Source organism: Argentina silus (genome assembly GCF_951799395.1).
Source record: "Argentina silus genome assembly, chromosome: 8".
Taxonomy (NCBI): Eukaryota; Metazoa; Chordata; class Actinopteri; order Argentiniformes; family Argentinidae; genus Argentina; species Argentina silus.
In genome coordinates, this window is record NC_139662.1 from 20,782,271 (window position 1) to 20,794,505 (window position 12,235).

General features: G+C 45.1%; 1 protein-coding gene across 1 annotated transcript; it reads left to right on the top strand.

Annotated features, from left to right (window-relative positions):
• Positions 1–5,377: 5,377 nt before the first annotated feature.
• On the top strand, positions 5,378–12,227 carry susd3 (sushi domain containing 3). Its single transcript, XM_083675871.1, has 5 exons — positions 5,378–5,876; positions 8,602–8,784; positions 9,869–10,016; positions 10,322–10,483; positions 10,600–12,227. The coding sequence occupies exons 1-5, from the start codon at positions 5,798–5,800 to the stop codon at positions 10,958–10,960; spliced, it is 933 nt and encodes a 310-aa protein (XP_083531997.1). The 5' UTR covers positions 5,378–5,797; the 3' UTR covers positions 10,961–12,227.
• The last annotated feature ends 8 nt before the right edge of the window (positions 12,228–12,235 follow it).

Genomic DNA, 12,235 nt, shown 5'->3' on the forward strand with positions numbered 1-12,235 from the left:
ACCTTACATATATATATATATATTATTATATACATACACTCACTGAGCACTTTATTATGAGCACACACTGTATTAATACTGGGTAGGGCCTCCCTTTGCTCTCAAAACAGCATCAATTCTTCATGGCATTGATTCCACAAGATGTTGGAAACATTGTTTTGAGATTCTGGTGCATGATGACATGATTGCATCAAGCAATTCCTGCTGATTTTTCAGGTACACTTTCAAGCTGTGAATCTCCTGTTCTACAACCTCCCAAAGGTGTTCTATTGGATTCTATTGGATTCAGTGACTGGGAAGGCCACTGAAGAACACTGAACTCATTGTCATGTTCATGAAACCAGTTTGAGACGACTTTTGCTTTGTGACATGGTGCATTATCATGCTGGAAGTAGCCATTAGAAGATGGGTAAATTGTGGCCATGAAGGGATGCACATGGTAAGCAACAATACTCAAATAGGCTGTGGCATTCAAGCGATGATTGATTGGTATTAACCATTACACCACCTCCACCATGAGAGGGTGTACAGGTGTTCCTAATAAAGTGTTTAGTGAGTGTATATATATATATATTTTTTTTTTTTTTTTTTTTATTAATATTTTTAAATCAACATAACTACATCAAGTGAGTCTGGTCCCTTTTTGTACCCTGATACACACTAACTCCACTTTATTGATTGGTTGGGCCCTCTGCTGCCTGGTAGCCTGGTTCTCCTGAGGTGTGGGAATATGCAGACACAGTATAGATTCGTGGAGGATGGAGTGGATGGAGGTGGAGGGCGCTGGGAGCCCAAACTGTGAGGACAGAAACCACGCCAGAACAGATCAACTGTTGCTGTGGCAACAGTCTCCAAATCAGGAAGGATAACTCCAGAGCTTTACCGAACTCAAGAAGCATCAACTTCAGACTGCTCCCTGTGCGTGTGTGTGTGTGTGTGTGTGTGTGTGTGTGTGTGTGTGTGTGTGTGTGTGTGTGTGTGTGTGTCTGTGTCTGTGTCTGTGTCTGTGTGTGTGTGTGTGTCTGTGTGTGTGTGCTCAAGCTCTGCAAACAAACACTATATCAAAATTCAACTCACTGAACAGTTGGAATCCAATACAAAAAACACACACATATCTCGTCACGCTCATCAAACATCCCCAGCTGGGCGTACAGAAGTAAACCAACTTGAAGGACTTTGGTTCTTGTATTTGTGCACAAATACACCACAGGTGTACCGATTAATCCTGTAGTTTACACTTATTTCGGAGGATTCATCATGAATGCCAGCTCTGGATATTGTCCAGCCATCATTTCTCTATTTCACTATTTGACACTGAAAGGATGTGAACCAAGTGTTCCCGTCTCTGCTGTGTCTGAGACATTTCAGGGATTATTTATACATTTCTCTCTGCATCTTATGAAACTATAGACCATGTCTTTTGTGTGTGTGCACAGCTATCAAAGTCCAGTGAGAGTGGTGGAAAGTCTCAGAGATCCTCTTCGTTGAAAACCCTCTCTGCCGCTAATCCTGGTTGCCTTCAACTAAGGTGTTAGCTTCAAAGGCAGTGGAACAGCCTCCTGAGAGACATGACACATCCTTCTGTTCGTTCACAGGAAAAGCACAGAGCTGCTTACTTTTATTGCAATATTTGGAAAATGAGTGTAAAGACACATCCTGAACCGAACAAACCCAACTTCAAAGAGAAACCCCGGCGCCCACGGTGCATTTTAAGAGCGTTTTGGCAGTCCTCCCTCCACGTGTAGGCCTGTCCCATGGGCTGAGGTTGCCTCTCACCCACAGACAGACTCAATACACTGTGGGGAAGGAAACTCTACCATTATGGCTTAACACCTTCTATTCAACTCAATACAACTTTATTCACCCCTCTGCGCCAATTAAGAAGGGTATCTTCAGAGCACCTGAACACAGCTAGTTTACAGCTATCGCGACACAGTATACAATACATGCAGCACAGGATAGACGCACAGCCTGGAATTACATTCAGATTTCAGACAGAAGGCAGACACTTGGTCTGGGAACAACAGAGAAATAACAAATTGTGTAGTGCGAGTGGGAGTTGGTGTGAAGTTCCTTTTCCTTTGGAAAGTTCCAAAGTGTGTTTGCTCTTAATATTTCCATCCATTATGTCATCTATTCAAATAAAGCAACTGCTTTAGAGTAATACTGTCAAAGTACTGTCACCATTTGAGAACAGAATGTGTCTGTGCACCTCAGTGTAAGGAAAGCTACTCTGAAAATGCATTTAACTAAATTACCAATTACTTTACAAGGTGTGGGAGGTGTACCCTGGCGAAGGAAGGCCAGAGGGTTCGATCATACCGGGGAAGTCGACAGGCATCCCGACCCAACGAGATCCTGCCAATGGATTTCACTATGCTAGAACCAGCCAGTGATGGGAGGGAACATGTTCTAGTGCTTACTGCTGTGTATTCCAAGTTTACGCAGTCTATGCCAACAAGAGACCAGCGGGCCAGCACGGTGGCAGATGTTCTGGTGAAGCAATGGTTCCACCTGTTCGGCGTCCCAAGCCGTATTCACTCAGATCGAGGGCGAAACTTTGAAAGCAAGATAATAAAGCAGCTGTGCGACATCTACGGCATCAAGAAAACCAGAACAACCTACTCTAATCTACGACTTTTTGTCTGTTTGCAGTGATCTTTAATACCTTGTATGGCTCTTATACCTTGAGTTCACCTGTTTGTAGTGATCTTTAACACAGTGTGTGAAGCTTATGGCCATTTTTGTCACTGCTAGTTGCTGCAGTCTTATGTCCAGCTGAGTACTCCGTGTATGTGGCCCTGGTTTGGTCCTGCCAGTTTGATCTGATAGCCTGTAAAAGTTGTTTCTTTTTTTGTTTCCATTTATTGTTTATTATATGAATTAAGGATTTTAAATACTGTGTACTATTCTCTGAGCCAACCTGTCAAAAATATAACTTTTAAATCTCTGTTTGTTAACTTAAACTGAACACTTACCTCTGGGGAAGTTAACATGAGTTACCTTTCGGGTCTCCCACCCTGTATTTGGGAGTGGCGTTGTCACAGCATGCAAGTAACAGGGGCACTAGTGCCTCCGCCAGGTTGAGCTCCACTGAAGCTGCCCTTGAGAGAAATATAGTTTGTCAAACTAAAGCTACTTTGAAAAAACGAATCCACATGACAGAAACTAAACAACCGAAACTCTCTGAAATCACTGAGAAAGATAAAAACAGGTGAGGTGGAGCAAAGTGGGGAGACAGGGAGCAGTGAAGGAATAAATTGCAGGGACATTTGAGGTTCAAGGCCTGGAATAATAGCTAAATTTCCTATTTTTTGTTTTGGAGGGAAAATGTAGTGAGTGGCTACAGTATCTCACTATACTGCTACACGGCTAGTAGTTAGCAACTGAAAACACTACTTAGATTAGCTAAATGTAGTTATGCTAATAGTTGAGCAACATGAAGTGGAATTTCCCAACACTGCGTCTGAGATGGTGGAAGCTGTTTCAGGGCTGAAGATTCACTTATCAACCAGAGCGCAACACCGTAATACACTTCCTGCATCCTTAATGACCATGAGTCAATACAGACCACAACTATGGTTTAATAATGTAGACATATACATGATATTTGGAGTTCATTAGTGTGTGTGCATTAGTGTGTGTGTGTGTGTGTGTTAGTGTGTGTGTGTTAGTGTGTGTGTGTGTGTGTGTGTGTGTGTGTGTGTGTGTGTGTGTGTGTGTGCGTGTGTCTAGTCTACCAATACATGAGACAACTGCACCTATCTCTTTAAAACACGAAAGGTAGAGGCCTAACACTCTCCGCAACGTAAAGCTCATTTCCACGGAAAACTTCACTTTCATGTCTTTTTGACCTTAAGTCGTAACCGTAACTGTTTTTCTGAATTAAAGCAGCATCAATTACCAACATTATTTTTCCTCCGCCCGCAACGCTGACGTCTCATTCTCTAATGAAGTCCCCGTTGCTTTGTGCAGAGGGCAGGTCTTGGACTCTTTCTGCTGCGAGCTGCATCGCTCTTGGCTGCCTGAATGCCTGTTCCATTAATAAAGCTGTCAGACGAGCAATGTAACAGAGCTAAATGATTCACACTGTCCTAGCCCCAATTAACATGGTTTACCACTAAGCTAATTGAACTATGACACATGAAAAAGATCTGCAACGACACAAAAGGAGGAGCAGGAAGAAAAAAAAAAAACACTCCTTTCAGGAGGAACAGTGATTTTAAGCCTTTTTTATTCAGGGGGAAAAAAAGGTGATTATGTTGACTGAGAGAGAGTGGAGACAGACTGTATCGACCCAGCATGTTCAGATACTCGGGGAAAAACAGCACCCATGTAATTTATGCAAATGCAACTCTGCACAGCACACACGATGTGACTTCCTGTTAGATTGTGGCTTCTTGTTCTTGGACCGTTAGTGTGAGGCACTGTTGAGTTAGCACTTGTCCCGCGATGTCCCCTGACTAATCCAACAGACACATCCCCCCCCCCCCCCCCCAACCCCAACCCCAACCCCAAGTGTTATTAACATTTAACAACCATGCATATTAATGACCATTAGGCCTATTTGCCATAATGGCAGAAATGTTGTGGAGTAATTCTCTGTTGAGCCCTGTGCTGTTCAGATCGGCTTAGCATTGAAACATACAACAATAGATGTGTTAATCATATTACTTTGAAGAGAGAATTCATTTTGTATTCCATTTATAAAATCACCGCTGAAGGGCTTACAAGTTCTACGAGTCTCGTGACAAAGGTTACGTGTTCAAATCCCCGCTGTTGTCCCCAGCTGTTGTGACATGTCACGCAATGTGAATTCCCCCACCAACAGCCCAGCCTCGTAAACTAGATGGAATAATCTGGGTAAATTACACAGCATCTGTTCAAATCAGCAGCGGAGGAATACTTAGTAGTAAATTCTGTGTACAGGATGTACTGTAAAACAGGCCCTGGGGTGCCACAGTTGTTATGTCAATACAAAGGTCATACACAGTAGTAAACCCAATCAAAGCCTTCCTAATACCCTTGACACATCCACATCCGTACATACATAATGGGCCGGGTTCACAGACAAGGCATAAGCCTAGTCCTGGACTAATTCACACTTTCAATGGCAAATTGCCACTGAGGATGCTTTTTAGTGTAGGACTAGGCTTAAGCCTTGTCTGTGAATCCGGCCCACTGTCATTTAAGAAAGATAACTTTGCCACTTTAAACTAGTACCTAGGTTGCTATATGCATATGAGTCTTGTGAACAACTAGTTGGCTCTTCCCAGTCAAGCTCCACACTTGACTAGACAGACCGACAAAGGCGGGGCAATGTGAAAGAACCACCTCGTGCCCACACACAGCAGAACTACAGATGCCAGGAGGAAATAGCTCTACTAAACCTTCGCCCTCGCCGCCCTGGTAACAAAGCTCATTACAAGCTTTAAACCAGGTGACATTTGATACAGGCTCACACCGCCAGAAGACGGTCAGTTTGGCTGACGCACCCAGACTACTATAGGGACAGTCTGGGACAGTCAGCCTGTGCTCAGCTCAGCTCAGCTCAGCGCGACAACGCGCTGATGAGATGTGAACGGAGGGCTGCAGGCTGCAGGAGAACTGTGCGCTCCCAACATCACTGCGAGAGGGCGGCAAACCCAGCAGCACGCACAGTCCGTGACGGTGAGGGTAGGCGCAACTACGGCTCCAGCATCGCGGTCTATAACGGATCCGAAGCGTCTTCTTGGGGGTCATCTCGTCGTTTTTACGCGCGCCCAGGAAAGAAAGCCGGCCGTTGGACATATCCGACATGTCAACGGCAACAGCTTCGGTGGTCGATGTGTCCAGGACTATTTTTTCAAACGAAAACCGTGGCTACAATAATTCAGGTAAGTGAGTTAAAGCTCTACCCAACTGTTTGTTTTGAGAGGAAAAAAATACGTGACAATAACAGGCTCTCCCATTCATGATTACCGGCGGCTAACGGGTTCTCGTGTTTTTCCACCGTTTATCATAACAAGGTTGCCAAGAGATTATTGGTATTTAACATTTTAATTTCTTAATGAATATAATGACCTGTAGTAGCCTACCATAACGCATTTTATGCCCAAGTCATATAGCCTAGTTGTTCTGTGCAGCAAGGGAGGTGAGAAATGACACTCCTGAAGTCAACCTGGAAAATCATTCTCTATCTGTACACTCTTGGAGAAGAATAAGGTTCAAATAACAAAAAAAAAAAATCTTTGGCTGTCCCTTTGGGGAAACCATTTTTAGTTCCATGTAGAACTCTCTGTGGAAAGTACTCAAACCAAAAGGTTTATTTTTATAGGGTGATTTTCCACAGCGACAACCCAAGAGCATTTTTAGAACAATAATATGTATTTTATAGCAGTCAGGCCTGCACCTGGGCCTTCATTAGGGCGATGCCATAGAGGAAGAAGAATGAATACAGGAAGTGATAGTGCGTTCCTGATCACATGAACTTTGATGGTAGTGGTGCAGGTGGCTTAACCTGTTTTGTAGTTTCACACTCTAACTAACCATATGATGGAATTGTGCTACAATTATACCTAGCTAGGCTTGTGTTCACACAGACACACACACACACACACACACACACACACACACACACACACGCAAGCACACACACGCAAGCACGCACGCACACACACACACACACACACACACACACCCACACCCACACACACTCTTGCAGAAGTTATATAAAACTGATGCTCTGTGCTGACTTGGTTGTGTGTCCTTGTGTCAAAGAATTGTTACATAAATGTGAATGAAAGTGGTGTTTTCCGTGGATTTGTCAGGGTGGTGCTGTTTTATCTCTGGGATGATGGCCTTGAAGGCCCACTCAGCACCACAGTCAGTTCTGGTAACTCAGCCTGTCTTCCTAAGCTCAGCCCAGTCCTCCTCCTCTCACACTGACACAGTCAGGATCTCTTTGATCAGGAATCTCTGAGTCACAGACTGCAGGGGAGCGTTCTCTCTCTGTCTGGGATAAATAATGATGAGGTATGAATTAGTCTTCCCCAATAGCTACCTGCCCATCTCTCTGTATCTCTATTTACTGTCTCTCTCTCCATCTCTCTCTTTCTCGCTCTCTATCTCCATCTCTCTCTTTCTCTCTCTCTATCTCCATCTCTCTCTTTCTCTCTCTCTATCTCCATCTCTCTCTTTCTCTCTCTCTATCTCCATCTCTCTCTTTCTCTCTCTCTATCTCCATCTCTCTCTTTCTCTCTCTCTATCTCCATCTCTCTCTTTCTCTCTCTCTCTCTCCATCTCTCTCTTTCTCTCTCTCTCTCTCTCTATCTCCTTCTCTCTCTCTCTCTCTCTCTCTCTCTCTACCCCCCCCGTCCTCCCCGTCCGTCCGTCCGTCCGTCCGTCCCTCTATCTCTGTCTAAATCTATCTATTTAACTATTTCTCAGTATTATAAAGTTAAAAAAAAATACATCCTTATAACTCAGTTTTGATCTATTCTTCATTTTACAGGCCAGGTAATTGTTTCCTTTGAAGTGCTGTTTCAGTTAGGCATGATGCCGCCTAGAGTAATTATGTGAACAGGGACCTCTTGTGGTGGCAGAATGACACTACATCAATTATTATGTGTATACTTAATTCCCAGTGGGGACCTTTTACCAATTATATTTTTCTCATCACCACCAGAGGAAATTGCGTGGCATAACAAGCAGTAAAGGCATAAAATAAACAAGTCACAGCAGCAATGTAATGAGAATACATTGCACATGTCTTTAAATTGTGCCTGAACTGGGGCTGTTGTCGTCGTCATCGTCCCCCCCCCCCCCCCCCCCCCCAATAAACCGGATGATCTTGGCTTTGTATGAAGTTGACCAGACTCTTCTCCTCCTTCCGCATGTCCTTGGAAAGACCAATATTGACACTCACACGGATGAGGACAGTGTTATTCTGGAGAGATTATCCTAGCATGCCCTTAGTTCAGCATGCAGGACCGCCGCTCCACAGAGCTCTCAGTGGAAGCCCCTTTCCTGCAGTAATGTGTCGAGTATGATAACCAGCTGTTTAACATCGCTCCAGATGGGCTCTGTGTTTCCGCCAGGCTAGCAGGCCTTTTGTTTAATGATTTATCACATTTCCTGCTTTGATACTGTCAGCATTAGATGCAGCAAACCTCAGGGACTCGGAGGGGGAGTGTGCTGTTGTCTCGCTGTACTGAGCAGCCCCAACAGGGGCTCGATGCTGAATGCTCTGTAACGATTGTTCCACACTGAATGGCTGCAGACGCTATTCCGTCTTTGTGCGCTCGAGATGTCTCTGAAAAGTTCTATTGTGCCTTGCTGCTTTTCCATTCCGAGTGTTCTGTTCATCATAAATCATGCATTGATGCAGGTGGAGTTTGAGTTTCGCGTGCGTGCGTGTCTCAGGTTAGATCTGAGGTTGATTCTTATCCCTATACCCTCTACTACACCGCTACTACACCTACTACACCTCCTATTGAAATCCCTATTGGTTCCCACACATGTAAAGAACAGTGATACATACAGCATATACTGTACTGTATATTGTACACTGGGCCCCAGGGAATACAGCAGTCACCCTCTCCCCTCTCCTCCTCCCCCCAGGCCAGTGCACACCCATGCCCCTGCCAGCCCTGGGCACCCAGAGGATCGTCCAGGGCAATGGCACCAGCGTGGGCACGGTGATCTCCCTGCAGTGCCCGTCCAGACACCGGCTGGTGGGCGGGGTGGTCTGTGTCTTGGGCAGCAACAGCACCCAGTGGTCCGGGGACACGCCTTGGTGCAAACGTAAGTACTGTAGACATGCTGCAGAACGAGCATACAAAGTTATCGACGAGATCATACTGCAGGCCATGGTCATTAAAGGGGCACATCAGATTTTTTTACCTCATATTCACTATCTCCAGTGCCGTCTATGTGAAAACGACGTACCAGTGTCGATGTGAAAACGACGATAACCGCGTGTAGTCCTAAGAATTCAAGTCGAAAAAAGTTTGTGGGTGTTGATAGTAAGTTTTGGTGTATGGCGGGGTTACTATGAGGATGTGGGGTCATGGAAGATTACATAACCAATTTGGCAATGAAAACAACAAAGCCTACCAGTGCAGGGCTTTCAGAATCGTTTTTGAAATATTCATAGATGTTCTTTTTATAAATGTTCTAAGGCGCTTATGTGAATCAGATTCGTATTTGATGAAGAACACAAGGCAGAGCCACACTGTTGGTGAGAAAATATGAGGTCTGTTCCTCTCTCTCATCAGACTTCATCAGGGAGGTTCACCCTGCCGTCCAGTGGACGGCTCAGTGGGTCTGAAGACAAGCGTAACTTTTAACTTTTAACCATGAATTATGGATGAGCCAGAGCTGGGTTGTCTTGTAAAAAATGAGAGTTCTCCTCTTGAGCGAGTATATCTGAAGGGTACGGGGAGGGAGCAAATTAAACGTTCAGAATGCACTGAGTGGAAAATGTGCATGGGGCTGCAAAAGTCCCCCAGAGCCATCTCTGTGTCTTCATCAGTCTGAAGAAGATGAATACGTATTTGAGATTATTTGACGTGCTCTCTGGCCATGGGCGATGCCACATGCGGCTGTTGACGCGTTCAATCACCACGCAAGAGTTGGTGGCCGTTGTCCATTAAAATGGAATACATTGCACTGGAAAAGGCATTCAATGATATTATACTCCACTGCGTACAGCAAATGTATATTTTATGTAGGTTTTTGATTATGACAGAGAGGTGTGATGTGAGAGTAGATTATACAGTTTATACAACACTGTACAGTGGCCTCTCCGCTGGGAAAACGTCTGTTTTCTCATATCTCTGTTCTTTTCATTTTCTTTTCTTCCCCCACTCTCCTCTCCTCCCCCCAGCGGTGTCCCAGTATGAGGACTTCGGGTTCCATGTGGCAGTGGTGGCCTCCATTGTGAGCTGTGCCATCATCCTCCTCATGTCCATGGCCTTCATCACCTGTTGTCTGCTCGACTGTGTGAGGAAGGAGGAGAGGAAAAGAGTGGAGAGGTGAGAGGAGAGGGAGGGATGGAGGGAGGGAGGGAGGGAGGGAGGGAGGGAGGGAGGGATGGATGGAGGGAGGGAGGGATGGATGGATGGAGAGAGGGAGGGAGGGAGAAAGACACTGTATGAGGAGAGAGGGAGAAAGAGGAGAGGAGAGGAGAGAAGAGAAGAGAAGAGAAAGAAGGAGACAAGAGTAGAAATGAAACTATTTAGCCAGTTTGATTACATTCTCTAGCACTGTTCTCCCTTGCTGCCACTGAGTATTGACTCATAACATTGACTCACTCCAGTAACGGCTTTTCCATCACCAGGGAGACGGATCTGTGGCACAAGCTGGAACGCGGGGACCAGGACAACAGGCCTTCACATTCCAGCCACAAAGGCAGAAACAACAATAACAACACCAAAGAGAAGGCACTTCCATTCAGGGACAACCGTGATTCTGCCCTGTATGACCACAGAAGACTCAGCGGGTGAGAGCCCACATACACACAAAGAAACACACACACACACACACACACACACACACACACACACACACACACACACACAAAGAAGCTCAATATTCCTGCTTCTGTCTCTTCTCCAGATGTTCTCAGCAGTACCCTTATTCTCTGAGTGGTCAAGCCTCTACCTTCGGTCCAGCCCTCCCGTCAGCTCCTCTCTCCTGCAGGGGGTACGACCAGACCATCCTGCCCCACAACTCAGGCCTTTACCACAGCCCGGCTCTGCCTCAGAACCCAGGCCTGCTCCATATCCCAGTCACACCCCTACAGTATCCAGGACCACCTCGAACTGGGGCCCTAGCCCAGAGCCTAGGCCTAGTCCAGAGCCCAAGTCTACCCCCGGGCTTGGGCCTGGTGAACCATCCACTTCTGGAGGACTCCTACAGGTTGTGCAGGCTCCCCGTCTCTGGCCAGGAACGCGCCATACGGGTCATATCCGTGTGAGGTCACAACCAGGAAGTGACCAGACATAGACAACAGGGGCATATGGATGATAAACTGAACATCAACCAGGAAACTATAAAGGGATTGGACCAACTGAACAGTGACCAAGCCATAACTGCTACTGTATCCACAGAGCATAGATGAGGAGTCAATGAGACACTGACTCCATATCATAGGACCAAATGACGTTTTGATTGACTGCTTGACAATTTAATTGTGGGAAATCGTTAAATGACAAGGCAGCATTGCAGATATCAGATGAGCACGTGTGCCTTAAACACAGACCCCACAGACCCTCCCTTCAGAAGAGGAGAGTGTTTGCACTTTTTGGGGAGGACAGCCTTATTACATAGGATTCACTTGTTTAACTGTTACAGTGGTAGACATGTGCATAGTAAATATCTCATTCTAAAAGGGAATGTATCTGAGTCATGAAATCAAGGGTTTCTGTATCTTTGATGTCTGAGTCTTGGGGAGAAAACTGAGGAAAATAAAGCATGGTTGATATAAATAATGACTTTACTCTCAAAGAGGAGCAGGTTTTCTGCCTCCAGCGGTCCAAAGGACAGTGTAATGACTTCTACTTAGGCAGAGGACTCAAATGCACGACTCAGAGACAACAACTTAAATCCAATAGAATAGTCTTTACTACCAAAAAAGGTTCGGTACACAGGTAGGCAGTTCAAAAAGTCAGGCAGATAATCGGAAAAGGGGTAGGCAAAAAACAAAGTCAGAAACACTATCAGAGATCAAAATAACCAGGAATACTCAACACTTGGAAAAATCACTGGAACGCCTGACACAAGGTACAAAGACGAACTGAGACAGGGGAACACACAGACTAAATACACTGAAGGGTGATAAGGAACAGGTGAAGCCAAACAGGTCGGGGTAGACAATCACACAGGCAGGAAACACACAAGGGCAGGGGGTGAAGTGTCTGAAACGAGAGACAAGGTGAGGAACACAAAAATAAACAGGAAACAATAAATGAAATAACATGAAACAAAGACAAACACAAACTAAGGAACAGGGTGCGACGTTACAGATAGCATGCTGTACAGTTCTTTATGCTGTTAGTACTACAGGCTTCATGCTTATTGATGAATCTTCATGGAACACAAACAATGACATGTTATAAATAAGGCTAATGTAGCCCTACAATTGGCATGTAAAGAGAATTTTAATAGATTTGTTTTCTTTTTATATATTTTCCTATGAGTACTGTATGACAATTGTTCAAGCTGATTAGTCTCATTCGAAATGGATGACAGT

Coding starts and splice junctions, on each gene's coding strand:
- susd3 (XM_083675871.1), top strand. CDS start 5,798: ATGTCAACGGCAACAGCTTCGGTGGTCGATGTGTCCAGGACTATTTTT. Junction 8,785..9,868: donor GGACACGCCTTGGTGCAAAC/GTAAGTACTGTA, acceptor TCCTCCCCCCAG/CGGTGTCCCAGTATGAGGAC. Junction 10,484..10,599: donor GACCACAGAAGACTCAGCGG/GTGAGAGCCCAC, acceptor TCTCTTCTCCAG/ATGTTCTCAGCAGTACCCTT.